The 27,999-nt window shown below is 42.6% G+C and overlaps 1 protein-coding gene across 1 annotated transcript; it reads left to right on the top strand.

The window, feature by feature from the left end:
- Positions 1–181: 181 nt before the first annotated feature.
- Positions 182–27,953, top strand: LRRC31 (leucine rich repeat containing 31). Its single transcript, XM_047098671.1, has 9 exons — positions 182–374; positions 8,504–8,647; positions 10,554–10,721; positions 13,590–13,757; positions 13,977–14,144; positions 14,903–15,070; positions 18,095–18,262; positions 21,442–21,609; positions 27,598–27,953. The coding sequence occupies exons 1-9, from the start codon at positions 182–184 to the stop codon at positions 27,951–27,953; spliced, it is 1,701 nt and encodes a 566-aa protein (XP_046954627.1).
- The last annotated feature ends 46 nt before the right edge of the window (positions 27,954–27,999 follow it).

The following is a 27,999-nucleotide window of genomic DNA, read 5'->3' as shown; positions in this document are numbered from 1 at the left end:
ATTCTTATTTTTACATTAAACATTACCAGTAATAAAAACAAAGTAAGGGGGGAAATAAAAGCTCATGTAAGGAAATTCTGATTTCACACGGTCTCGACAGAGTCTTTTGCTTCTCGGTGATCCCAGAAACTGAAAACAACAGGAAGATGTCTTATTGAGAAAGACCACTTTCAACTTGACCATGAGTCAAAGAAGGAAGAAAAATTCCTCAGATGGAGAAACCAAACCCCGGACTTCGTTTGTCAACAAATTCTTCAGGAGCTCAAAACTCAGGCCCACCAAAGCTGAAAGCAGAAAAAAGAGCAATGACCTTGAAGCTGCTGATTTCCAACCCAGCGATGACGCACAGAAAACAGAAAACATCTTAGATACTGGTAAACTGACTGCTGTTATTTCTCTATTTTTTAGAATAATGTTTCCCCCGAAAGACATCATATGGGTTAAACTAAACCTAATATGAGTCTCTATTCTAAGCATTTACTATGTTACTTAAATGCTTTAAATACTTCAAGAATTTTACTTTTAAATTACTAGCATTTAAATTACATGTAACACTACAGGAAGGTATAGAGAAAATACCTTGTTTCCTTTCATTCTGATACAGTATTTTGTTCATATACATGCATTTATGGTCAACCAGCTAGTCAATAAACATTGATCGAGTACCTACTGTATGTCAGCCGTTATTGTGTTAGAAATGCAGCCACATAACACAGGACCTTACGTACACAAGGAACCAGATGCAGACATAATTTCAGCGTGATAAATGATACAAAGAAAGAAAAGCAGGCTAAGGAGACTAAGAATGATGGATGGGGTACTACTTTAGATGGGGTTGCAGGGAAGGAGTCTCTGATTTGGTGGCACCTGAGCAGAGATCTGAATAAAGTAAGCCAAGTAGAGTGAATGAATAAAGCCAGTCACGTAGATGCCTGTGGGAATAGCTTCCCAGGCAAAGGCAGCTATAAATGTGAAGGTCCAGGGTGGGACTGAGCCTGGAGTACTTGAGAGCGAGCCCAAGGTCAGGGGTGCTGAAGCAGGATGAGAGGAGAGAGGACAAAAGTAATAGGACAGTCACGGAGGAGGTAGCTGGGGGCCAGAATGGGCATCTTTTGCAGTTATAATAATAGCTTGCAAATCCCTCTTGAGCTTACAAGGAGCTGTGGTCCTACTTCTGAAACATATTTTTATACTGCTCAATCCCCACGTTGCTACATGATGTTTATATGCCTAATTTTAACAGCTGCATGATATTCCATCCTGTGCCTGTCAGTGAATATTTTTGTCTTTCCCTCTTGCCTCTTCCATACGTCATTGTATTTCAGCCTTGTTTTTTTAGTACAAATTCTTAGAACAGAGATTACAAATTCAAGGGTTATGAAAATAAATATTGCCCAATCTTTCCTTAAAGCTATGTGTCATGTACAATGCCATTAATATATTGTCTATCAGAGGGGCGCCTGGGTGGCTCAGTCAGTTGAGCGACTGACTTTGGCTCAGGTCATGATCTCACGGTTTGTGAGTTCGAGCCCCTTGTTGGGCTCTGTGCTGACAGCTCAGAACCTGGAGACTGCTTCTGATTCTGTGTCTCCCTCTCTCTCTGCCCCTCCCCCACTCATGCTCTGTCTCAGAAATAAACAAACATTAAAAAAGTTAATACATATATATGTATAATATATATATGTATAATCTATTAGATTAAATGTATTTTTAAGCATTTTAATCTTTTTTTAAGCATTTTAATCTTTTAATGCAAACATACCCAAAAGTAGAGAGAATAGTATAAGGAACCCCCATGATCACTTCCCTCTAACAATTATCAACCCATGGCCAATCTTGTTTCATTTATACCTACCCTCATTTCTGTCAGATTATTTGCATCAAATACCAAAAATAATATCATTTTGGCTAACTCGGTTGGTTGAGCATCCAACTTTAGATTTTGGCCCAGGTCATGATCCCAGGGTTGTGGTATCAAGTCCCGTGTTGGGCTCCCCACTGACCATGGAGCCTGCTTAAGATTCTCTTTCTCTCTCCCTCTGCCCCTCTAACCTGCTCATGCTTCTCTCTCTCTCTCTCTCTCTGTCTCTCTCTCTCTCAAAAAAAAAAAATATATATATATATAATTTTATTTGAAAGTAGATTAAGTATATTTTAAATATTTTTTAGAAATAGGAAGTTAAAGTCTACTTAAAAAGAAAGACAACCTCTATCAGAAAATTGTTGGTATTTGTTCTAAAGTATAAGTTGAAGTTTTAGGAGCATAGTTAATGAATACCTATAACCATGATTAAATTAATAGTGCAAGGCCAGGCAGCTGGTTTTCCCCACTGGCCAACACTGGCCATTCAAGCCATGCATGGCTTGTCCATTTCCACGTCTCCCCAAATTCAGTGGTACCTGGAGTCATGTTAATTCTGCCCCCAAAATGACTCTTGGATCTGGTTCCTCCTCTCCATTGCTGTTCTGGCTTTCATTGTTTTTTGTTTTTTGTTTTTTTGCCTAGACCACTGAAACAGCTTCCTAACTGGTTTCTCTGCTTCTATTCTTGCTCTCTTGCCAACCTGTACTCCATAGTGCCACTGGGTCCTCTTCCTAAATCACAGATATGATATCTTTCAGCTGCTTAAAATCCTTCACTGAGTCTTTCTTGCCTCGAAGAGAATGTCCACAATCCCAAACATGGTCTTCAAGGTGTTTGTGATCAGATGGATCTCTCTTCATGACCCCTGCCTTCCCTCAACCTCATGTTCACCCACTACTCCTGACATTCAGATTTACTTGCAGTTTCCTGAGCTGGCCGCATTCTTGCAAAGGGGTTCCCTGTGCCTACAAAGACCTTCCCTTGTGTCACCACCCTCCTGCACCCCTCCCCCCATTTATCCTTCCCTCATGTCCACCCAACTGACTGACTCTCACTCACTCTTAAGGTGCATTCACACACCCCTTTCTCTTGAAAGATTGCCATGTGACCTGCCCATGGGAGCTGAGGTGCTTACTGTCACTATCGTGTGCTCATGTACCCTCTGCCTGCCCCCACCATTGCACTTCTCCTCTGTTTTGTGAGCATGGATTTCCTGTCGGCCTGTTTTTTTTTTTTTTAATGTTTATTTATTTAGAGAGAGAGAGCAAGCAAGCAGGGGAGATGCAGAGAGAGAGAGAGAGAGAGAGAGAATCCCAAGCAGTTTCCACACTGTCAGCACCGAGCCCAATGTGGGACTTAAACCCACGAACTGTGCAATCATGACCTGAGCTGAAACCAAAAGTCAGACGCTTAACCAAGTGAGTCATCCAGGTGCCCCTGCCTTTTCCATTGGACACGTAGCTCATGGAAAACAGGAACTTGTTATCTTGGTTCCCTGCACAGCAACACCCACGTTACAAACATACAAACATTATTATGTTTTATGAAACCACTGGGATTCATGGTTGTTTATGACCAAGAAACCAACCCTGGAAGATATAAGTTGGAAAAGAACTTAATGTGAAGATACTGCTTAGCTCACAGAATCACATGGAGAAGCAGGGGCTTGTCTCAGCGGTAAAGCAGTCAGGAAAAGGTCCCGAATCACTCCATAGAACTGTTCACGTGTCACAACTTTGTGCTCTCCATAGGGCACCAGTCACCACAACTCAGCCAACTGGTAGCAGCTCTGACTCAACTGCCTTATATCTTGAGCTGTGACAGAAGCTATCCTTTGAAGAAAGGGTTTTATGTATTTAAAAAAATGAAATATATGGTTTGTAAGTTCATGTCCATGGATCTCATAAATTAGTACTTATATTTATACTGAGGCATTCGATAAAAGTCTATCATGTTGATTTGTTTTGGTAATTAAGGAGCTTTAAAGCTAACATTCATTCATTCATTCATTCATTCATTCATTCAATTATTTGTTCATTCAACAAATATTTATAACATACCTCTCATGTAAAAGGCCCTGCAGAGTCCTATCTCCCTGGGAAGCCCTAGGAAATGTAAGTCACCATGCTCCTGAGAAATGAACAAGGCAGAAATTAGAGTTTCTGTTTTACAGATGAATCACCCAAAGCTCAGAGAAGCCAAATTTCTTGCTCACCTGCAGGACCCACAATTTGAACCAAGTCTTCCACTTCTGCGGTCTTAGACTTGCCCATCAGATCAACCGTTACAGAATGCCCAAGCAGGATGTGGTCTGAGAAGAGAGTCCTGAATCTGTCTGCGGGTGACCTTTGAGAAACAATTTGTTTGAATAGGTGAATGTGGTCACCAGAACATAGAGGTTGATTGGTAAATGTGGTGAAGTGAGACCAGCAAGTACAAACCACCTTTTCCAAACATTTGACAGTAAAGGAAATGATTGACAGAATAGTGGCTTGAGAAGAAAAAGGTTTGGGAAGGCTGGAACTTGAGCATGATCGTAGGTCGATCCTATGGGGATAAAGTCTTAAAAACAAAAGAGAAAGCATAAGGTATCATGCAGAGAAATATTTTAACACAAAAATTTATTTACGTATTAAAAAAATTTTTTTTTAATTTTTTTTTCTTTTCCTTTTTTTTCAACGTTTTTATTTATTTTGGGGACAGAGAGAGACAGAGCATGAACGGGGGAGGGGCAGAGAGAGAGGGAGACACAGAATCGGAAACAGGCTCCAGGCTCCGAGCCATCAGCCCAGAGCCTGACGCGGGGCTCGAACTCACGGAGCGCGAGATCGTGACCTGGCTGAAGTCGGACGCCTAACCGACTGCGCCACCCAGGCGCCCCACGTATTAAAAATTTTTAATGTTCGTTTATTTTTGAGAGTGAGGGTGAGAGAGAACATGAGCCAGGGAGGAGTGGAGAGAGAGGGAGACACAGAATCTGAAGCAGGCTCCAGGCTCTGAACTGTCAGCACAGAGCCAGACACGGGGCTCTAACCCACGAACTATGAGATCATGACCTGAGCAGAAGTCACGCTTAACTGTCTGGGCCACCCAGATACCCCCTAACCCAAAAATTTAAACACATACACACACATAATGGGTTCTGGAGCAGTCTGTTCTAGGTTCACATTCTGACTCTGCTACTTACAGTCTCTCTGTGTCTCAGGTTCTAAATCTATGAAACAGTGTGATTGAGACTCTTTGAATTAAGCTTAACAAAATGTCCTGGACTCACTGCATGCAAGAGTTAGTCCCTCCCCATCCCCCCATCCCTGACTCGCTTCTGCTCTACTCAAAATTCGGGTTGCCACATAAAATACATGCAATATTTGGGGCATACTTTTACTAAGCCATGATTCCTTGTTTACTTGAAGTCTCAATTTAATTGGACAGGCTGTTTCTGTTTTCCTAAATCTGGCAACCATACCCAAAATAAAATACATTGTATGCAATGCACCCTGATAGAAATGGAAGGCTTGTGTAAAGAGATAAAATTGTGGATGGTGCTGCCTCCTACTGGGAGAATGCGGCAACATCAACCATCCCTACACAGACCACACCCTATAGGTGTTTGCTTAAAAACAGCAATCTACACATTCAATGCAATCCCAATCAAAATTGCCCTGACATTCTTCTCAAAGCTAGAACAAACAATCCTAAAATTTGTATGAAACCACAAAAGACCCCAAATAGCCAAAGTAATATTGAAGAAGAAAACCAAAGCAGGAGACATCACAATCCCAGACTTTAACCTCTATTACAAAGCTGTAATCATCAAGACAGTATGGTATTGGCACAAAAACAGACATATAGACCCAGAATGGAATAGAATAGAGAGCCCAGAATTGGACCTACAAATGTATGGCCAACTAATTTTGACAAAGCAGGAAAGAGTATCCAATGGAAAAAATACAGTCTCTTTAGCAAACTGGGAGAACTGGACAGCAACATGCAGAAGAATGAAGAAGGCCACTTTATTTCACCATACACACACAAAAAAACCCCTCAAAATGGATAAAAGACCTAAATGTGAGACAGGAAACCATCAAAACCCTAGAGGAGAAAGCAGGCAACAACTTCTTTGACCTCAGCCACAGCAATTTCTTACTCAACACATCTCCAAAGGCAAGGGAATTAAAAGCAAAAATAAACTTTTGGGACCTCATCAAGATAAAAAGCTTACGTACTGCAAAGGAAACAATCAACAAAACTAAAAGGCAACCAATGGAATGGGAAAAGATATTTGCAAATGACATATGAGATAAAGGACTAGTATCCAAAATCTATAAAGAAGTTACCAAACTCAACACCTGGAAAATAAATAATCCGGTGAAGAAATGGGCAGAAGACAAGAATAGACACTTTTCCAAAGAAGACATCCAGATGGCTAACAGACACATGAAAAGATTCTCAACATCACTCATCATCAGGTAAATACAGATCAAAGCCACACTGAGATATCACCTCACACCGGTCAGAGTGGCTAAAATTAACAACTTAGGCAACAACAGATGTTGGCGAGGATGTGGAGAAACAGGAACACTCTTGCACTGTTGGTGGGAATGCAAACTGGTGCAGCCACTCTGGAAAACAGTGTGGAGGTTCCTCAAAATATTAAAAATGGAAGTATCCTATGACTCAGCAATAACACTACTAGGAATTTACCCAAGGGATACAGGAGTGCTGATTCATAGGGGAACATGTACCCCAATGTTTATAGCAGCGCTTTCAACAATAGCCAAATTATGGAAAAAACTCAAATGTCCATCAACTGATGAATGGATAAAGAAGATGTGGTTTATATATACAATAGAATATTACTTGGCAATGAGAAAGAATGAAATCCTGCCATTTGCAGCAAGGTGGATGGAACTGGATGGTATTATGCTGAGTGAAGTAAGTCAGTCAGAGAAGGACAGATATCATATATTTTCACTCATGTGGATCTTGAGAAACTTAACAGAAGGCCATGGGGGAAGGGAAGAGGAAAAAATAGTTACAAACAGAGAGGGAGGGAGGCAAACCATAAGAGACTCTTAAACACAGAGGGCAAACTGAGGGTTGATGGGGGGGGGGATGGGAGGAGGAGAGGGGAGGGCACCTGTTGGGATGAGCACTGGGTGTTGTATGTAAGCGATGAACCACAGGAATCTACTCCAAAAACCAAGAGCACACTTTACACACTGTATGTTAGCCAACTTGACAATAAATTATAATAGAAAAAATAGCAAGCTGCCAGACACACTGTGGAGAGGTAGCGTTCTTTTTTTTTTTTAATTTTTTTTAACGTTTATTTATTTTTGAGACAGAGACAGAGCAGAGGTAGCATTCTTATTACTCTTCTAGTATTTAAATCTAAATTGATTACTACTGGAGTCCTACCATTAATTTTCACTGGTACCAATATAGTATTTCTTTTTAGCTATGTGGTTTTATACTTCGTCAGGGTTAGAATATTACTGCACATTTAGAACTTACACTTTTGTATTGGATTCCAGTAAACTTTTTTTATATGTTTTAAATTGTACATTTTCATTTATAAAACCTCTAAAAAGTCACTGTCAGTGACCCCTTTTTGCATATTCATTTTTTCTTCCAAAAGGATGATGTATTTTATACGTGTCTCAAATGCTGGCACATGGGGTAGGTACAGCACTCGTACATAATAGGTGTTCAATAAATGGAAAGCTTTTAGGGGCGTCCGGGTGACTCAGTCGGTTGAGCGTCTGACTTCGGCTCAGGTCATGATCTCATGGTTCGTAGGCCTGAGCCCCGTGTCGGGCTCTGTGCTGACAGCTCAGAGCCTGGAGCCTGCCTCGGACTCTGTCTCCCTCTGTCTCTGCCCCTCCCCCGTTCACGCTCTCTCTCAGAAATAAACATTAAAAAAAAATGAAAAAGTAAGGCTTTTATTATTTTAGTGTTATCACGTTAGTACTGTGTTAGTACAGAGGAACTTGGTGAGCGTGCCATGTAAGTAGTCTCTAGTGACAAGAAGGACAAGTGAGTCTTCCTGAAAGTGTCCTGTGGCAGGAGTTGAGAAAAGCTCTCCCAGGCACCACTGTCTCTGCATCTGTCAATGGAATGGTCTACGAAATGAGCAGCAAGTGTTTGAGTCGCTCCCTGTAGCCAGCTGAAGCCCATTGGCAGTGATTGCAACACTTTGCCTTTGTTTGGCAAATTTGGCAATTTGCTTGGTCAAATTACCTGTGTTCCCCACCATGAGCATTCACCGGAGACATCTGTGCGTCTCTCAGCCGTGCTCGGCTTCAACCCTGTGCTAACAAGTTTACTGCTCAGTCCAGGGAGAACAACACTGTCTACGAGAGGAGAAACCTAGGTCAGGCCAGGAAAGAACAGCCACCGAGTTCCTCAGGCTCCTTTGTAAGAAAAGGGTCATGGGAGTGATCACTGTCCAGCACCCGGAGGCAGGACAGCAGTTAAGTTCTGTCCCCTGGTAAATGTTTCCTCTTCTGGGTTGAGGTTTCTCCAAGGACCAGCTCAGGGTTGTTGTTAGCCTGTTTACTTGTCTTATGGCGATCGCCGTGCATCTTTAACACTATCTGCATTAACAGCAAGTTCTTCTTTCTCCTGATAATGTAGCTAAGCCTCTCACTTCAGAAATGGAGTTGGGATCCAGGATGGAGAAAAACGAGCAGTTCCTGCAGAAGCTGGGCAGAAAGGCTGTCAACAAATGTCTGGATCTGAATAACTGCGGATTAACGACCGCGGACGTGAGGGAAGTGGGTCTGTATGCAGCTGACTTGGCACAGAGGGACCCAGGGCCTTTGAGGGGAGATGAGCAGGCAAAACACACCCATCACTCACCTGACCACCCGAGGTCTGCAGGGTGGCCCCACCCAATCAGGAAGAGCAGTGGCACCACTATTTAAAATAACAACAACAAAAGACAAATTAATCTTTCCTCAAGCTACAAAGATTTGAGCCAAGTTTAGGAGGAAGGTTCATTTGTCTGTTTTTCCTGAGTAATTTTACTTCCCTACCGATTGCTTCTTCTTCCCTGAAAAGCATTTGTTTTGCGTAAGATCTAAACTCGTGTGGCTCATCCGTAGAGCCAAGCCCCGCTGGGCATGTAAAAGGGTGTTGTCATCTGTGGAATGAGAGTGTAACCATCACGTGTCACACGTAAGCAGGAGTCCGGTCGTGAAGACCCCCCCCCCATACAACCACTGCCACCTTATCTTTTCTCTTTCTCCCAGATGCCTTGAGTCAAGTCTTTTATCAAATTAGATGTGTCCACCAACACAGAGGTGTCAAAACAGCTGAATTTTGACTGAGGGGTCCTTGACTATTTTAATTAAAACGCATGCCATTATATTTTGGACAACTCTCTTTAAGTGTTTTTTTTTTTTTAAGTTTATTTTTGAGAGAGAGAGAGAGAGAGAGAGAGAGAGACTGAGTGGGGGAGGGGTAGAGAGAGAGGGAGACACAAAATCCAAAGCAGGCTCAAGCTGTCAGTACAGAGTTTGACACAGCTTGAGCCCATGAATTGCAAGATCATGACCTGAGCTGAATTCGGCCGCTCAACCAACTGAGCTACCCAGGTTCTCCTTTGGACAGCTCTCTTAAGAGAGAACCCTGACTGCACCTGTGTTTCCAGATGGCTGTGTGTCAAGAGTCACTAGCAGAGCTGGTGCAAACACAGGCAATTGAGTTCAGCACAAACCCGCTGACTTGAAATCTCTGAGCGCGGGCCCCAGCAATCCTGCTTTTAATTGTTTTTCCTTCTTAATGTGTTCAGTTGACTTATGCTTTATAAAGCATACGAATTCTGGTGAACAAGTTGAAAGGGCTCAACTGCTTTGAAAGCTAGTAACAAACAAAAGGCAAAAACAAATTTCACTCCTATGCATGGCCTCAGAGTTTTGGAAGGTCTGGAGTTGCTGTGCCTGTAGCTATAAGACCTCAGCTTGCTGCTTCTGATGGCTGCCCCTTAACCTTCAAGACATATTTAAAAACAAACAAGCAAAGATGCTTTACTTCCTCTCGGCTGGCGTCTCCAGTCTCCAGTCTCCACTCTCTTGTCGCTTCAGGAGATAAAGATGGCCTTTGAGAATGTTTTTCACAGGCAGTAACTTCACTTTTAACGAGTGATGGCAGATACTCAGAGAAGATTCTGGTCAGGCTTTGTGCTTATCTAAATCTCCACAAGTCGGTCCATTTAAATATAATGGGAGTTTCAGAAGGCTGTGATACCCAGGCAATGATGATCACAAAGAAAGGGTAACTAGTACCCTCAATCTCAGCAACCCTGGCCAACAGTGCAGTCCTCTGCTTTCAGCCTGAGGATCCACTAGGATGAAGGGGTGAGGGACGTCAGGGTGCTCTGCAAAAATGGAAAGGACTAGTGTACATATTACAGTGACAATGCTAGTAACAGTAGAATTACCGTTTCTACTACAATAAAGGAGTTGTATGAAATCTGAAGATACCACTGCATTTTTGGCAGAAATAGAAAATGCCCTAGGAAATGCAGTCTGTCCCGATTGCATGGCTGAGGGAGCCGTGCTTTGCTGAAAGTCAACATGTCCACCCCTCCCTCTTCTCTTACAGTGCAATATGCACTGGGTCCCATGTACTACCAATTACACATTGCACGTGCAAATCTGTCTTTTCTCTTGTTCCCTTCCAGTTGCTTTGCTGCCTCTTCTCCCAGACTTGGAAAAACTGGATATTTCCTGGAATGATCTTATAGGTGGAACCCTCCATTCAGTCACCCAGCAAATGCATCTCGTCAGCAAGTTAAAAATCCTGAGGCTGGGAAGTTGCAGACTTACCACTGATGATGTTCGAGCACTGGGTATGATGAATGCCTCACTGCTAGCAGCTCTGAAGCATCAAGGGCAAACTATCTGGGTCACAGCCCCTCCGGGGCTCATGGATGAGAGCACAAGGACGATGAAATGCCACGCTGGGCACTTGTATAACTTCTGAAAAGCTAAGTAGCCTGTTACCTAGCATTGTGCTAAGCCCCAGGATAGAGAAAGGAAAAAGGTTGGTCAGGTATCTGCTCTCATGGAATTTAAATGGAGATAATTGTCAAATTTGTTTACTCACTGTTACTCACCTGTAAAATTGAGGTAGATAATAAGTTATTCTCCAATTCGAAAACAACCTCTTCTATTTTTCCACTCCCCTTTAAAAAAATTGACCAAAGCAAGATTTTAAAACTAAAAGCAATGGTTTCAATAGAACTAGAACCTCAAGTTAGTTAATTACTGAACATAGAATAACATAGAATGTAGGATACAATTTGTCATGTTACCCAACCCTTTACTAAAATGCTTGCTGGTTTCAGCTGCCATTAACATTTTTCTTTTTTTCTTTTTTTTTCAACGTTTTTTTTTTTTTTTTTTTTTTTTTGGGACAGAGAGAGACAGAGCATGAACGGGGGAGGGGCAGAGAGAGAGGGAGACACAGAATCGGAAACAGGCTCCAGGCTCCGAGCCATCAGCCCAGAGCCTGATGCGGGGCTCAAACTCACGGACCGCGAGATCGTGACCTGGCTGAAGTTGGACGCTTAACCGACTGCGCCACCCAGGCGCCCCTGCCATTAACATTTTTAAAAATTCTCTTGGTCTGGAGTTTCTTATTTCAATGACATATTTTGATCATTTACATCTCTGCAAAGATTTCTGTAGAGACAACACAGTTCATGTCAAATGTCTTTTATCTGTCCTCTGTGGAAGATCGAGGTCAATTAATGCCCCTGGCCTACCCTTCCTGTAGTCGAGGAGAAACACCATCCATCTGAGAGCAGGCCAGGTCCTAGTGCAAATCCTACCCCCACTTCTAACTAGCTTTGTGACCATGGACAAATGATTTAACCTTCCTGAGCCTCAGCTTTCTTATCTCTGAAATGGGGTTCATATCCACCTCAGAAAACTATTGTGAGGATTAACTAATTTCTTTAAAGCATTTACTACATGCCCAGCATGTGCTCAATAATGGATAGTCCCTCCTTTTGCTCTTCCCTCATCCAAAACTAACTTTCAGTGATTTTAAGTAATCAATTTAGCAGCTGGTTATTGTGTAGCAGAGTTGCAAATTCAACTCACCGCCACTCAGGCACAAAAAGAAAATGTTGTTTATTTTCTATGATGAGTCTAATCTTTGTTATGATCTTCCAGCCTTAAGAAGCCAGGGAATGGAATTTCTGCCCTGGGACTCACTCCGAACTTGCCAGGTTCAAGAGAGAGTCTGCATCTTTGTTGCTGTGATGTTTTATGCCTTGCTCCCTTTCCCAGACTCCTCTCTGGAAGGGCTTTTGCATCTTCTCCCATCAGAAGGGGTCTTCCTTAGCCTTGATGGCAGATGGGGTACCTGGAGAATAGATGGTTGACTGATGAGAGACCATAAATCAGGAGGCGTTCCATCATTGCTACACTGGTTACAGTTGCTTAGTGCAAGATGATAGATGCGTGGCTCTCCAGTACCATGTGCACTGCAGACATGGTTAATCAGTCATGAGCGCTCTCTCTCTCTCTCTCTCTCTCTCTCTCTCTGATCCTGGGGAATGCTTCAGGGTGATGCCACCCCAGAAAAGACACCCCAGCTGACTGGCGATGACACACAAAATGATTCCTGTGCTGGGAGAACATGCATTTTAACACGAGGCTCCTGCACTCCTGAAACCTCACTCCATACAGTGAATAACCAATGGTAGAAGTCCAAGCCCAGTAGTGGACAGTGGAGGAGAGGCTTCCGGACACAAGGGACTTTCCAGCACTCTTAATTGTTTGGTGTCGAGACTGACCCTGTATGCTGAGAAAGTGCATTTTCATGTATGTGCCTCTGTTCTACCCAAGGCCGTGGAAATCATTCCTAAAGAGGATTTCCTTGCTCTTCCCTATTCTCTCTCCCAGCCTCCATTCTGGCCCTCGGATGCTTTCCTACGTGAAAGGGTTTCAGAAATGTCAAGTTCCACCCCATTCTCACTGCATCCTCCTCCACCCGCCAGGGCTGCATGGCTGTTATGAGCGGCTGATGCCTTATGCTTTGTTACTAGTTCTCTGCAGTGCTCGGTTTCAGTTTTGTGTGCTACTCTTGATGTCAGGGTGAGCTTCACCCCTGTGGTGGCCAGTGCCCTGTTTTGCCTCACCTCTTCCTCTGGCCCAGCTTCCCAGCAATGATGACCCCAGACAGGGTGGATGAAAGTAGTTGGAATAGTATAAATATTTATTACCACAAAAACAACTCAATGATAGGTGGGGCAGCGTGCACAAGCTGGGGAGGGGCAGAGATAGAGGGAGACACAGAATCTAAAGTAGGCTGTAGGCTCTGAGCTGTCAGCACAGAGCCCGATGCAGGGCTTGAACTCACGAACCGTGAGATCATGACCTGAGCTGAAGTCAGATGCTTAATTGACTGAGTCACCCAGGTACCCTTGGGGTGTTTTGCTTTGTTTTGCTTATGATTTTTATACATAGGCATGGTTCTGAACTTTGGAGGGACTAGAATTGCTGTGCCTGTAAATACAGAAGCGCCCACTGCTGGGAGTGGGCTGGAGGTGGGTCATTTTCTTCACTCTGTTCCTCGGCACCTGGCACCTAACCAGTCCCTCGCCTGGCTAATACTAGTCCATAAACAATGGTTGTACTGATTTTGACAAGGATCCCCTGCTTTGTGGACTAGCAATCAATCCAGTCTTTGGGTTCTTTGGTAACAGGAGAAGCACTGGAGGCAATACCTGAGCTGGAAGAGCTGAACTTGTCCTGGAACAGTAAAGTGGGAGGAAACTTGCCTCTGATCCTCCAGAAGTTCCAAGAAGGGAGCAAGATACAAACGCTTGAGCTCGTAGATTGCGACCTCACATCAGAAGATGGGGCGTTTGTGGGTAGGTGGGATTTGGATGAGTCCTTCCCAGAAAATAAGTGTGAAGATGCCCACGATCAGACAGCCTGGGGGTCAAGGTTGGCTGTGCTTTCTCTTACCCTGAATTGGAACAGTGGCGCACTGTACCCCTAGGTCACATGAAGCTGCCCTCCCCTTTTTCCCCAACAGTCACACCCCGCATTTTTACTGAGCTGCTCTTGTTTGTTTCTCTTCCCTCCAGGTCAGTTGCTACCCATGATGCAAAATCTTGAAGTACTTGATCTTTCCATTAACAGAAACATCGGTGGCAGTCTGAACAGTATTGCTCAGGGATTAAAAAGTACCTCAAATCTGAAAGTACTGAAGTTACATTCATGTGGACTATCGCAAAAGAGTGTCAGAATATTGGGTGAGGTTTTTATATACATGTGCAATTTTACTTTATAATTGCTGTTAGGACATTCAACAAAATATGCACAGTGGTTAGGCTGGGGAATAAGATGATAGGTAATTTAAATCTTCCTTGTTTTATTACTTTCTAAGTCTTTTACGACAAGCATATACTTGCACGATTACAAAAACAACCTTTTAAAATGACTGCCTCTGAAAAGGCCAGGGTATTTTGGGTTTGAGATAGACATGGGGCAAAATAAAAGTTATGTGCTACTGAAGCTCTCCATTTTTCTCTTACTTTTGAAAAATGTCAGCATTATTTTATGCTTAGTAGTAGGAAGGAGTTGGTACCGATGAAAAGAACAGCATCAGTGGCATCTGTAGTTAAAATTTATTCCCCTATATAGAGTATCCACAGTAAGGGAGACCATGAAATGAAATTGTGTTTTTCCCTTCAACTTACAGAGCCTGTAATATCCTTCTCACTGGCAGTTTGCCTAAGTCTAGAATTCTCTGAAATGCCAATGCTCCAGTGTAGGAGGAGGAGAACCATTAGTTGCAGGGTTTGACCAGAGCCATTGGCACGCGTTGCAGATCACGGATGGTGTGTGTTAGAAGCCACGGTCAGGTCCAAAGACGGCCAGATGGTGGGAAGTCTAAAGTTATTCCTTCGCCTTGGCTTTTCTCAGCCCAGTGTATTTTCTCCGTCTCCCTCTACGCACCTGCCTTCCACCTTGTAATTTGTCAAAATGGGACTTTTGACTTTCTTTGTAGACGCTGCTTTTAGGTACTTGTGTGAACTGAGGAAATTAGACCTTTCCTGCAACAAGGAGCTGGGTGGAGGTTTTGAAGACTCGTCAGCTCAGTTGGCCACGTTGGAGCATCTAGAAGTCCTGGATCTTCACCAGTGCTCGCTGACGATAGATGACGTGATGTCGCTGAGTAAGTGTGAACTGTAGAGCCAAGGAAGGACTTTTGGAACCTCAGTATATGTTTGGAAACTTGGTAAATTTGAGGCGTCCCCTTAAACTTACAGTTTATGGAGTTACTGAAAGCGTCACATCCTAAAAAGTTCTGTGGATGCCCCCAATCTAGTATTTGGCATGTATTAAGTGCCCACTAAGTATTAGCACATCTAAATTCCTCCTAAACACGTTTGTAAATGATGGATGTGGCACTTGAAGGAGAAAATTTTGAATATGTGTTCCTGTTTAGAAATGAGTCTGTGAGTCACAAAGTTTATTTCAAACAGGGATGTGGAGAGAAAGCTGAACAAAGGGCCTTGAGGCTTTCTGACTAACAAGTGAAGCCAAGCCCCTTAGATACAGACAAAGTTACACAAGTCAGCAGGGTGGTGCATAATGGGTGTACGTTACAACTTTAGGGCACACACCCACTTTCCACCATAGACACAATCCTGTAATTTCCCCACATAATGTATAAATGCAGTTTCTTATAACAAACAGCGCAAGTGCAGCCTTGCCATTAAGGTTTTTAGTCCATCTGTGACCACAGTAAGCCTTGAAAATACCTCCAGAATCAGACCACAGCTCACCACCTAGACTTCCACTACCCTGGTTCAGGCCACCGTCCTCTCGGGCCTAGGTTACTGAGAGTCCAAATGGTGTTCCAGTTCCTCCTCTATCATTGTGACCTCATTCTCTACCCTTCCCCTCCTTGACTCTACCCCGGTCATTTGTGCGTGCTGACCTCTGTCCCTGGGGCCTTTGTCCTCGCTCCCTCTCCAGGTCAGGGGCCCCTCCTGTGTTGGGAACACCTTCAGAACCTCCCCTTTGTTCGGGCCCACAGTTGGTACCCCACAAATGCTTGTTGACTATGACTGATTGAAAGAATGAATCCATGAAAAACAAGACTAGAAACAATTTTTTCGTTGTTTTTAGTACGATTGGGGAAGGAAACGAGTTAAAATGGGTTCTTAGGTCTGACGTCTATATTTTAGACCTGTTGAATTACATTATTTTTATTTTTATTTTTTAATGTTTATTTATTTTTGAGAGAGAGAGAGAGACAGAATGTGAGCGGGGGAGGAACAGAGAGAGAGGGAGACACAGAATCCAAAGCAGGCTCCAGGCTCCGAGTTGTCGGCACAGAGCCTGACGCGGGGCTCAGACTCGTGAACTGCAGGATCATGACCTGAGCCAAAGTTGGACGCTTAAGCAACTGAAACTCCCAGGCATCCTGAGACCTGCTAAATTACATTTTAGACTCTTATGCCTCAATTTGAAAAACAGAAGCGTCCAAGCCTTTCATTAAAGATTTTAAAGTAACAATCTGTTTCTGGGCTCCAAGTGGAGCCTTATGGAATATCACCATCCCCTTTACTTCTGAGTGTCATGCTTGGAGGAGACACTCCTGGGTTATGAATGCACCAGATCCCAAAGAATGAAGTTCCCTCGGTACAACTGAGTAACGTTGTTACTCATCTTGTTACTCAGAGGAAGGGTACGGTGCTAGAGCACCTCCATTGTTACCACTAGCATAGCACAAGGGATGGATTAGCCTCTCTTACTACATTTGCAGCCACCAACACGGGTGGATGGCCTTGGAAAGCTAATGATTATTTAATAACTGTAGCAAACTGTCTAATTTTGAAAAGATGGAAATGAACATACATCCTGTGTATACCTTATGGTATTAAGTAATTCCCCATTCTTCTTTCTGATCGTTCTAGACAGCTCCGAAGAAATGGAATTACAGATCATTTAGCCAATCATCTAGCTGTATGGAGCACTGTGCCAAGGGCAAAGGCAAATTCACAGTCAGGGAGCTTCAGTCTGGCAGGGACAGGAATAAACCAACTACATGGTGAAGAGCAGAGTGCTGTGGGGGTTGGAAGAGGAAGAAGCAGTTACATCTGTTGGGGTTGCACGTGCCTGCCTTCTCTCTTCTGCCTTTCTCCCGTCCTCCGTCCCTCCTCCCACAAATGTGTGTGTGCTTCCAGTGTTCTAGACTTTGATGCACACTCTGGGGATGAAGCAGGCCCTACATACAGACCTCACAGAAGCAAAAATAAATAGGGTGGTGTGATAGTGACCAAGGGGTTATGTGACCAAGGTGTCCCTGGAAGGCTCTCAGGGGTGAGCCAGCCCCACAGAGATGCCAGGATGCTGCATCTCCCACACTGGAAAGAGCGAGGCCAAAGGCTTGCAAGCATGAAAAGTAGCAGAAGATAGTGAAGCAGGAGTAACTCCTGGCACAGCAGGGCCCTCAGGACCCCAAGCCAGTGCTGTCACCAACAGACCTCCATCCTGACTGCTTGCTTTCTTTTTTTTTTTTTCAACGTTTATTTATTTTTGGGACAGAGAGAGACAGAGCATGAACGGGGGAGGGGCAGAGAGAGAGGGAGACACAGCATCGGAAACCAGGCTCCAGGCTCTGAGCCATCAGCCCAGAGCCCGACGCGGGGCTCGAACTCACGGACCGCGAGATCGTGACCTGGCTGAAGTCGGACGCTTAACCGACTGCGCCACCCAGGCGCCCCCTGACTGCTTGCTTTCATTGCCTTCCTCGTACTTATTACTTTATTCTGAGAAAAGAATGATGACACTGAACATTAATTGAGATGTTAACGTGTGCCAGGCCGTGTACCAAGTACTTTAAATATACTCAGTTGTTTTATCTTTCCAATGACCCTGTGAAGTACTGTTATTCTTCTCATTATTGAGAAAACCGAGATTCGGGGAAGTTAAGTGACTTCCCTGAAGTCATACAATTCTTTAGCAGCAGAGGCAGGATTAGAACCAGTTTTGTCTCCATAATCTTTGGTCTTAACTTCTAGCCTGAAGAGAGGCTTGGAAGCAGAAAAGCCCAAGCTGTACATTGGGAAGTGTGGCTGGTGTGCGTGTGCGCAGGGGTGTGTCAAGGAGGGAGATTGTGGGACCCAAACACCCAGAACACTCTTTGTGAGATGGTGCCTAAAACACATCACTGCTGACATTTTAACAGCCCAGGTAATCCCTTTACTCTCGAGTCTTCAAGAGTTGGATTTATCTGCCAACAAAAAGATGGGCGGCTCTTCTGAAAACCTACTCAGCCGGCTCCGATTTTTACCAGCCCTGAAGTCCTTACTCATCAACAACTGTGCTTTGCAAAGTGAGACGTTTACCGCCCTCGGTAAGAGAATTCCCCAGATCCCTACAAGCACGTACAGTAACACATGAGAACACATATTCCATACATCAGAATTTCATGCCAAGGCTCGGCCACAGGCAAACTTGTGAAGTACTAATTTGTCTTCTCTTCAGGAAATATGCTTCCCTAAAAGTGGCCTTCTGAAGTCCGCATGAATGATTCTGGCATTTGCAAATCTAACATTTAAAATGTAGACTGTACGTGGGGCACCTGGGTGGCTCAGTTGGTTAAGCACCCGACTTCAGCTCAGGTCATGATCTCACGGTCCGTGAGTTCAAGCCCCACATTGGGCTCTGTGCTGTCAGTTCAGAGCCTGGAGCCTGCTTTGGATTCTGTCTCCCACTCTCTGTCCTCCCACCCCATTCATGCTCTCTCAAAAAAAAAAAAAAACAAAAAAACAAAAAAACAAAAAACAAAAAACAAAAAACCCCTGAATAAATGTTAAAAAAAAAATTAGGGGCGCCTGGGTGGCTTGGTCGGTTATGCGTCCGACTTCAGCCCAGGTCATGATCTCACGGTCCGTGAGTTCAAGCCCCGCGTCCGGCTCTGTGCTGACAGCTCAGAGCCTGGAGCCTGTTTCAGATTCTGTGTCTCCCTCTCTCTCTGTCTCAAAAATAAATAAACGTTAAAAAAAAATTAATTAAAAAAAATAATAAATAAATTAATTTAAAAAAATAAAAAAAATTAAAATCTAGACCGTACGTAGCCAACTCTGGAGGTCCATATCCATGGTAACTTGTCATTTCACTGAGGTGACAATATAAACTGGATTGCTGGGAGTCTTATGGGAAAAGCGAGGCAGTTGCTAGTGTGTGAGCCTAGCTGACTGCCCAACATCTACTTCCCAGGATGATTTGTTGTCTTCTCTAGGAATCCAGGCCTGCTGGAAGGTCATGGATACAGCCCAACCTAGATCAAGGGTCTAGAGAATCTGGAATTTCTGCCTTTTTGAGGGGCAAGACCATGACCTTCAAGCAGAGGGAGATATTCTGAGGCAGAGGCACTTTGTGTCATTTTACTGAATTTGCCACCCAAACAAAACACATTGCACACACATTGCTCTGTGCTGGCAGAGCAGAGCCTGCTTGGAATTCTCTCTCCCTCTCTCTCTGCCCTGGCTCACACTCTCTCGTGCATGCTCTCAAAAATAAATAAAAATAAACTTGAAAAAAAAAAGTAAATTGGATCTTACTACTACCCAGTTTAAACAGATTCAATGGCTGCCTGCATCACCTCTGGTAAAATCCACATTCCTTCATGGGGTCTAAAAGGGGCAGGTGATCTCGGCCCCTCTCCCCCTTGCTCCCTGAACCAGCTTCTTTCGGTTCCTTCCTGTCACTGGGCTCGCCTCTGTCTTCAGGCCTTTCTGTTTTCTGGATGGAACGCCCCCACACCCTATTCTTTCTTGGGGAGCCCTGACTTCAGGTCTCAGCACGAATGCTCCCTGTTAATACAGCATCTCTGATCTAAATTAGGAGCCCCGTATCTTTTTTATAGCTTTTATCAGAATTTGCAGTTATGTATTTATTTGTGTGTTTTTCTCAATGTGCATATTTCCCCCAGTTTATAACCTCCTTGAAGGCAGAGATGACACTTCTTCTTCACTGTATATACCCTAACCACATTTTAGGTATTTCTGACATTAGCTAAGCAAGTAAAACAAAGTAACTTCTCAAAGGGGTCTGTAATCCCCCAAATGGTTAGGTAAACACATGCACGCACATACATGATGCATGCCATTGCTCAGACTAATGTTCAGTTAGGAAGGTGCTACAAAAAATAAATTTAGGGACAACGTGATTTTTAAAAAAAAATTTTTTTTAATGTTTATTTTTTGAGAGAGAGCACATGTGTGCAGAGAGGGAGGGAGATAGAGGATCCAAAGCAGTTTCTGAGCTGACACCAGAGAGCCTGACGTGGGCTATTCAAACCCACAAACCTTGAGATCATGACCTGAGCCTGACCTCAGATGCTTAACCAACTGTGCCACCCAGGTGCCCCCATGATGTTTTATAAATATACTTTCTATCTGGAAAAAGTTGGATAATTTTTTTTTTTTAATCTCTCTTTCTAAACTCTTTTTTTTTTTTTAACATTTATTTATTTTTGAGACAGAGAGAGACAGAGAACGGGGGAGGGTCAGAGAGAGGGAGACACAGAATCCGAAACAGGCTCCAGGCTCTGAGCTGTCAGCACAGAGCCCGACGCGGGGCTCAAACTCACGGACCACGAGATCATGACCTGAGCCTAAGTTGGCCGCTTAACCGACTGAACCACCCAGGCGCCCCAAAAGTTGGATAATTTTTAAAGAAAATTTTGTTTTTAATTTTGTGTCTTCTGCCATCAGAGGATAATAACTCCTTTCAATTATTGCTGCATAATGATAATGAATCATAATCAAGCAGATATTACACTGAATTATATCAGTTTGCATTAAGACATAAACACATATTTCTCCACCTTAATTTTAGAAGAAAAAGCTCCATTTCTCATTGATAGGTCCCTGTACCATGTAGGTGATAGGGATTTTCTTTTTACATATTATAAAAGGATATATATTTGCCCCTTGGACACCTGTTATTCTTTAGAAAGAAGATTGGAATTAAAGCATAATTAACTATATCTTGACAATAAGTTGTTTGGGTTAATTGCAATATTAGGAGCAACTGAGAATCGAGCAGAACCTCTTTTAATCTTCTTTAAAAATCTCTCCAAAATACACTAGTTCCCTTCCTTGTCTCTGTCACTGCAGGTAGGTAGACACAAACATATTCTGGTGTTTCAGAGTCTTGAGGAGACTTGGCCCCCTGTCTGAACCTTAGCGGTAACTGTACAAGGGAATACGTAAAACCAGGACACGTACTGGAAATCCCGACCAGCTGTCCAAATCCTTTGCCTCTTTCTCCCTCCTGGATGTCAACTGAAGGAGAAAAATCCCAGTCAATAGTGAATTCCATTTCGCTGAGTTTTACTTTTCCAAAGTTTCCAGCATTTCTCTCAAATAAAATTAGACAACCGAAGCTGTGGTCATGAATTTCGGGAAAAAGACAACAGTCTCCACAACTGTCTTAACTTTAGTTCTATTAATATGTTGCCCCAGGTTGCTCAGTTTCAAAGAGGGAAGCCTAAATGCTTGCTCTTCTTACTATTCTCAATTTTAGCTGAAGCCTCTGCTCACCTCCCTGCTCTGGAAGTATTCGACCTTTCTTGGAATAAATGTATTGGTGGCAACCTGAAGCTGCTTCTGGAAACACTGAAGTTCTCAGAGTCCCTTCAAGTGCTGAGACTGAGCAGCTGTTCCCTGGTGACAGAGGACGTGGCTGTCCTGGGTTCGTATCTACTGGTCCCAAAGCTGTGCTGGCACAGGGAGCCCAGTGCGCCTGTCCTGCAAGAGGAAGGAAAGGAGGGAGGGCAGCCAGACCTGTGGCTGAGCCCTCTGCAAAGCTTCCCTGCTCTCTGACACCTGCTTAGAAGAGATCTGGTGAAAACGAATAAGGGCAATTCAAAGGCCAGGAAGAGAGTGGCAGGCTTTTCACAAAGGGGGAGATGGGCATAGATGTGGTAATGGGTCATTCCAGCTTCTGCTCCTTGCCTTCCCCAAAGCAGGACAGTTGTGGCGTTCTCTAGCCAGCTTGGTGTTACTCAAATTTCAGTTACCTAAGGTCTGCCTTCACAAAGTTTGCCCTGTCCACGTCGTACCTGCACTGTTACTTAATTTTTTCTTCATATTAACTCTTTAACTTAAATGCTTTTATTTAAACAAGAAACAGGGGTGCCTGGGTGGTTCAGTAGGTTAAGATCAGACTCTTGATCTCAGCTCAGGTCATTATATCATGGTGTGTGGGATCGTGCCCCTTGTTGAGTTCTGCACTTACAGCGTGGAGCCTGCTTTCGATTCTCTCTCCCTCTCTCTCTGCCCCTCCGTGCCTCAAAAACAAAACAAAACAAAAACAGGAAACTGATCATCACTATAACTGAAATACAGGCATCACTTCTCATATATAGACATTGTTAGACTGTTGCCATATGAAAGCTTTGAATAGAGGTTCATTCTTGGTTAGAAAAAGGGGGAGAGAGAGCTTTAGAGGCATATTAACATCAATCTGATGCTTTCTCCATGTCAATTTAGAAAGATGGAATGAGAATTGAATAAGGAATAGCTTGTACACGGTGGGATTCAGAGTCTATAATACCATTCTCACATATCCCCTAAAATCGCCTCTATATGTCCGCTTCCCATTGGAAAACAATGAATTGGAGACTACACCTGTGTCTCTCATCTACTCTTGTCCCCACACCTCTATCGCTGTGTAACCACCAGCTGCCAGATCTCTTAAGCAATGAGCACCCCTCCAAAAACATTTTAGTTAATAACAAGTATTAATGTGTGTGGTTAGCCATTGCCACTTTTATATTGCTTTGATGATTTTAACAAACATCCTTTAAGAATTTCTTAATCACTTGTACCTTATTTTTTTTTCCTTTATAAATAACAGCACTTTCCCAGAGTAAACTACGTAAGTATTTCCACAACCTATGATCCGATTACCCAGATTTTAAAAATATGTAATAAATATAAAATTGTGAAATAATCATAATTAGGATACTCACATGATTGGCAAATTCAAACAGTATAGGAAAGTTAAAACAATGTCTGGGATTTGCTTTAAACTATAATAATACGATCATCTCAAAAACCATAGATTCATCTCAGTATATAGAGAAAAAGCACTTGACAAGATTCAACATCTATGCATGATAAAAACCCTCAACAAAGTGGGACTGGAGGGAACACACCTCAACATAATAAAAGCCATATATGCCAAACCTACAGCTAACATCATATTTTTTCCTCAATGGGGAAAAACTGAGAGCTTTCCCCTAAGGTCAGGCACAAGGCAAGGATGTTCACTCTTGCCACTCTTATTCCACATAGTACTGGAAGCCCTAGCCACAGCAGTCAGACAAAAAAAGAACTAAGAGGCATCCAAATTGGTAAGGAAGAAGTAAAACTTTCACTATTTGCAGATGACATAATGATATATCTAGAAAACCCTAAAGTTCCACCAAAAACTATTAGAACTGATAAATGAATTTGGTAAAGTTGCAGGATTCAAAGTCAATATACAGAATTCTGTTGCATTTCTATACACTAATAATGAAGCAGCAGAAAGAGAAATTTAAGAAAATAATCGCATTTACAATTGCACCAAAAATAATAAGATAATAAAATACCTAGGAAAAAACTTAACAAAGGAGGTAAAAGACCTATATTCTGAGAACTATAGAACACTGATAGAAGAAATTGGAGATGACACAAACAAATGGAAAGATATTCCATAGTCCTGGGCTGGGAGAGCAAATATTATTAAAATGTCCATAGGTACCCAAAGCAATCTACAGATTTAATACAATTCCTATCAAAATACCAACAGCATTTTTTACAGAACTAGAACAAATAACCCTAAAATGTGTATGGAAACCCAAAAGACCTTGAATAGTCAAAGCAATCTAGAAAAAGAACAAAATTGGATCCTAGATTTCAAGATATACTACAAAGTTGTAGTAATGTAAACAGTATGGTACTGGCACAAAAATAGACACATAGATCAATAGAACAGAACAAGACCCAAGAAATAAATCTATGCTTATATGATCAAGTAATCTATGGCAAAGGAGGCAAGAATATACAATGTTGGGCAGAGGCAGTTTCTTCAATAAATGGTATTGGGATAACTGGACACCTACGTGCAAAAGAATGAAACTGAGCCACTTTCTTACACCATACACAAAAACTCAAAATGGATTAGAGACCTAAATGTGAGACCTAAAACCATAAAACTCTTGGAAGAAAACACAGGCAGTGATCTGGACATTGGCCTTAGCAACATTGGCCTAGATATAACTCCTCAGGCAAGAAAAAACAAAAGCAAAATTAAACTATTGGGACTACACCAAAAAAAAAAAAAAAAAAAAAAAAAACTTTTGCACAATGAAGGAAACCACCAAAATCATGAAAAGGCAACTTACTGAATGGGAGAAGATATTTGCAAATGATATATTCAATAAGGCATTAATATCCACAATGTATAAAGAATTTATACAATTCAACACCAAAAATCCCAAATAATCCAATTAAAAAATGGGCAGAAGAACTGAACAGAGGTTTTCCCAAAGAAGACATACAGATGGCCAACAGACACATGAAAAGATGCTCAATATCATTAGTCAATGGGAGGATGCAAATCAAAACCACAACGAGGGAGCGCCTGGCTGGCTCAGTCAGTGGAGCATGGTGACACTTGATCTCAGGGTTGTATGTTTGAGCCCTACATTGGGTGTAGACGTTACTTTAAAAAAAATCTTAAAACAACACAATGAAGAATCACCTAACACTTGTCAGAATGGTTAAAATCAAAAAGTCAACAAGCGTTGGAGAGGATATGGAGAAAAAGGAACCCTCATGCACCGTTCATGGCAATGTAAATTGGTGCAGCTACTGTGGAAAACTGTATGGAGGTTCCTCAAAAAATTAAAAATAGAAATATCATGATCCAGTAATCCTACTACTGGGTACTTACCCAAAGAAAACAAAAACACTAATTTGAAAAGATATATGCACCCCTGTGTTTATTGCAGCATTATTTACAATAGCCAAGATATGGAAGCAACCTAAGTGTCCACAGACAGATGAATGGATAAAGAAGAGTGATACGTATGTATACATATAATATTTCTGAGCCATAAAAAAAGAACGAGATCTTGTTTAAAAAGATACACACAAACCTACACTTCCCTCTCTTTTTCTTAATTAAGTAAGCTCTACACCTAACATGGGGCTTGAACCCATGACCCAAAGGTTGAGTCACATGCTGTACAGACTAAGCCAGCCAGGTGCCCCAAGAATGAGATCTTGCTACTTGTGACAACATAGTTGGACCTAGAGGGTGTAATGCTAAGTGAAATAAGTAAAGAAAGACAAATACTATAGGATTGCACTTATATGTGGAATCTAAAATGCAAAACAAAACAAAAAAAAGACTCTTTTTTTAAAAAAGGTTTATTTTTGACAGAGAGAGAAACAGAACATGAATGGGGGAGGGGCAGAGAGAGGGAGACACAGAATCCGAAGTAGGCTCCAGGCTCTGAGCTGTCAGCACAGAGCCTGATGTGGGGCTCGAACTCACACACCGTGAGATCATGAACTGAGCTGAAGTTGGACTTTCAACCGACTGAGCCACCCAGGCGCCCCACAAAAAAAATGGACTCTTAAATACAGAGGACAAACTTGTAGTTACCAGAGAGGAGGTAGGTGGGGGATGGGTGAAAAAGATAAAGGGAATTCAGAGGTACAAAATAAATAAGTCCTGGAGATGAAAAGTACAGCACAGGGAATACAGTCAATAACATTCTAGGATAAATAAAAATAGAATATAGTCATATCTTGGAGATATTGTGGGTTCAGTTTCAGACTACCACAATAAAGAAAAGACTGCAAAAAAGCGAGTCCACTCAATTTTCTGGTTTCCCAGTACACTATACTATAGTCTATTAAGTGTGCAATATGTTATGTCTAAAAAAAAGAACATATTTGCCTTAGTTTAAAAATATTGCTGAAAAGTGCTAACCGTCATCTGAGCTTTCAGCAAGTCATAATCACTGATCACATAACAAATAAGGAAAAAGTTTGACATATTGTGAGAATTACCAAAATGTGACATAGAGACACAAAGTGAGTAAATGCTGTTGGAAAAAATGGTGCTTGGTGCAGAGTTGCCACAAACTGCCAATTTGTTATTTAAAATAAAAAAAGCACTGTCTGCAAAGCACAGTAAAGTGAAGTGGAATAAAACGACGTATGCCTCTACTTAAAGAAAAAGAAAAGAAAGAAAGAAAGAAAGAAAGAAAGAAAGAAAGAAAGAAAGAAAGAAAGAAAAAGAAAAGATGGGAAGTAGGTGAAACAAGACTGATGTAATGAAGCCGAATGATGGGGACACAGGAGTTCATGCTCCTATGTTTTGTACCTTTGAAAATTTCCACAATAGAAAAATACTTCAATAGGAAAAGCATGCACATTGTCTTTAACACTTAGGTCTTGAGAATATGGTGAGTCATGTTGTAGAGCAAGGAAGAGATACACATGAACTTGGACACCTAGGAATGGAGGGCAGCTGTTGAGTGCCTGGAATGCTAAGCTGCAAATAAATGCACAGTGGAACCAAACTGTGGGAAAGATTAAAGTGATGGGGATGGAGCATCCTGTTTGTTCTGGAAGCCAGGACACGTGAAGAATGACTGAAAGACCTGGGCACAGTTAGTCCTAAAGGGGGAGAAGCTGACGGGACCAGACTCTGGTCCAACACGGCAGGGCTGGTGTGAGGGAGGAGCTGAGGTGTCCAGCAGGCTGTGGGGGCCATCAGTGAAAGTCACTGGAAGGCAGAAAGGGACCCGGAGGAAGGGCTTTCTCCTGCTTGGAACTCTCTCACTCTGTTGGGGCAACTTGAGGGGATGCTTCAGGCAGGAGCAGGCTGGTCTCCACTAGAGGAGCCGTGAAAGAGAGAGTCCTCTCTGATCATTGATCTGGAGGTTGGATGAGGAGACCTCCAAAGCCCCTGCTCACTCGAGATTCTGTGCTACTCATCTGATCTCTGTAATCCATCCCTGCTTTCGGCTGGCAAGGGAAGCACACACTGTTTGCTTTGGGTAGCTCTCCTGTCTCCCTTTACAGGTGTTATCATCTTTTCATTGCTTCATCACTATTATTTATTAAGGGGCATTTTAGGTACTACTGTGATATGTGCTCTTCAAAGGGAAAATTGTTCTGTGTATTAGAGGTCCCTAAGGTGAATTAGAAACTACCCAGGTGTCTTTTGAGCTTGGAAAGTGCTCAGTTAAATATTTGCTGAATGAAGAATGACTGAATGAGCAGTGAACAATTAAACAGTATTAAACAGCAAGAAGACTATTTACACATAAATGGTGCTCATTAAAGCCAATCACTCCCATATTTAGTTAGAGTCTGCAGGAAGAGCTGGGACTCTAGTTGAGCCAAGAGCAGGAACTTGACAAAAAAGATATTCTTTGGATTGGGATTTGGAAAGAAAAAAGGAACACTTTTCAAGCTGTATTGGAATACACAGAGAATAGCTCTGGTAAGTTCAGATGCCCTGATTAAAGCTGGTAGCTAATAACAAATCATTAAGAATCGCCAATCTTGTCATTACCAACCTTGGAGCTACTGTGTTACTGGAAGTGGCAAACAGCCACAGTAGAAAGTATTCTTGTATTTTAGCACTTAGCGTGATCTCATTTTTCAGCATCACTAATACAGACGGGTCATCTTGCCAAGCTGCAGAAGCTTATCCTGAGCTATAACGACAGTATCTGTGACACAGGATGGGCCATCTTCTGCCAAAACATGTGGTTCCTCAAAGAGTTAACCGAGCTGGATATCAGCCTTAGGCCATCAACTTCCCGGGACTGCGGACAATGGTTTAGACATTTGTTATGTGCTGTCACCACACTTCCCAAGATCACGGAGATAGGGATGAAAAGGTGGATCCTCCCTGCTACACAGGAGGAAGAACTCGAACGTTTTCACCAAGATCACAGATGCAGCATTCACTTTGACCTTGGTGAATTTCAGGAAGCTGATTTCCCACGGCTTAACTAAGCTATAAACCATTATCTGGAGGAGGAAAAAAACATGAATGAATCCC

This window comes from Lynx rufus, unplaced genomic scaffold, assembly GCF_022079265.1.
Source record: "Lynx rufus isolate CCGP_SWC_20201006 ecotype Redwood Valley unplaced genomic scaffold, mLynRuf1.p SCAF_5, whole genome shotgun sequence".
Classification (NCBI taxonomy): domain Eukaryota; kingdom Metazoa; phylum Chordata; class Mammalia; order Carnivora; family Felidae; genus Lynx; species Lynx rufus.
This window is presented reverse-complemented; position numbering and strand designations above follow the sequence as displayed.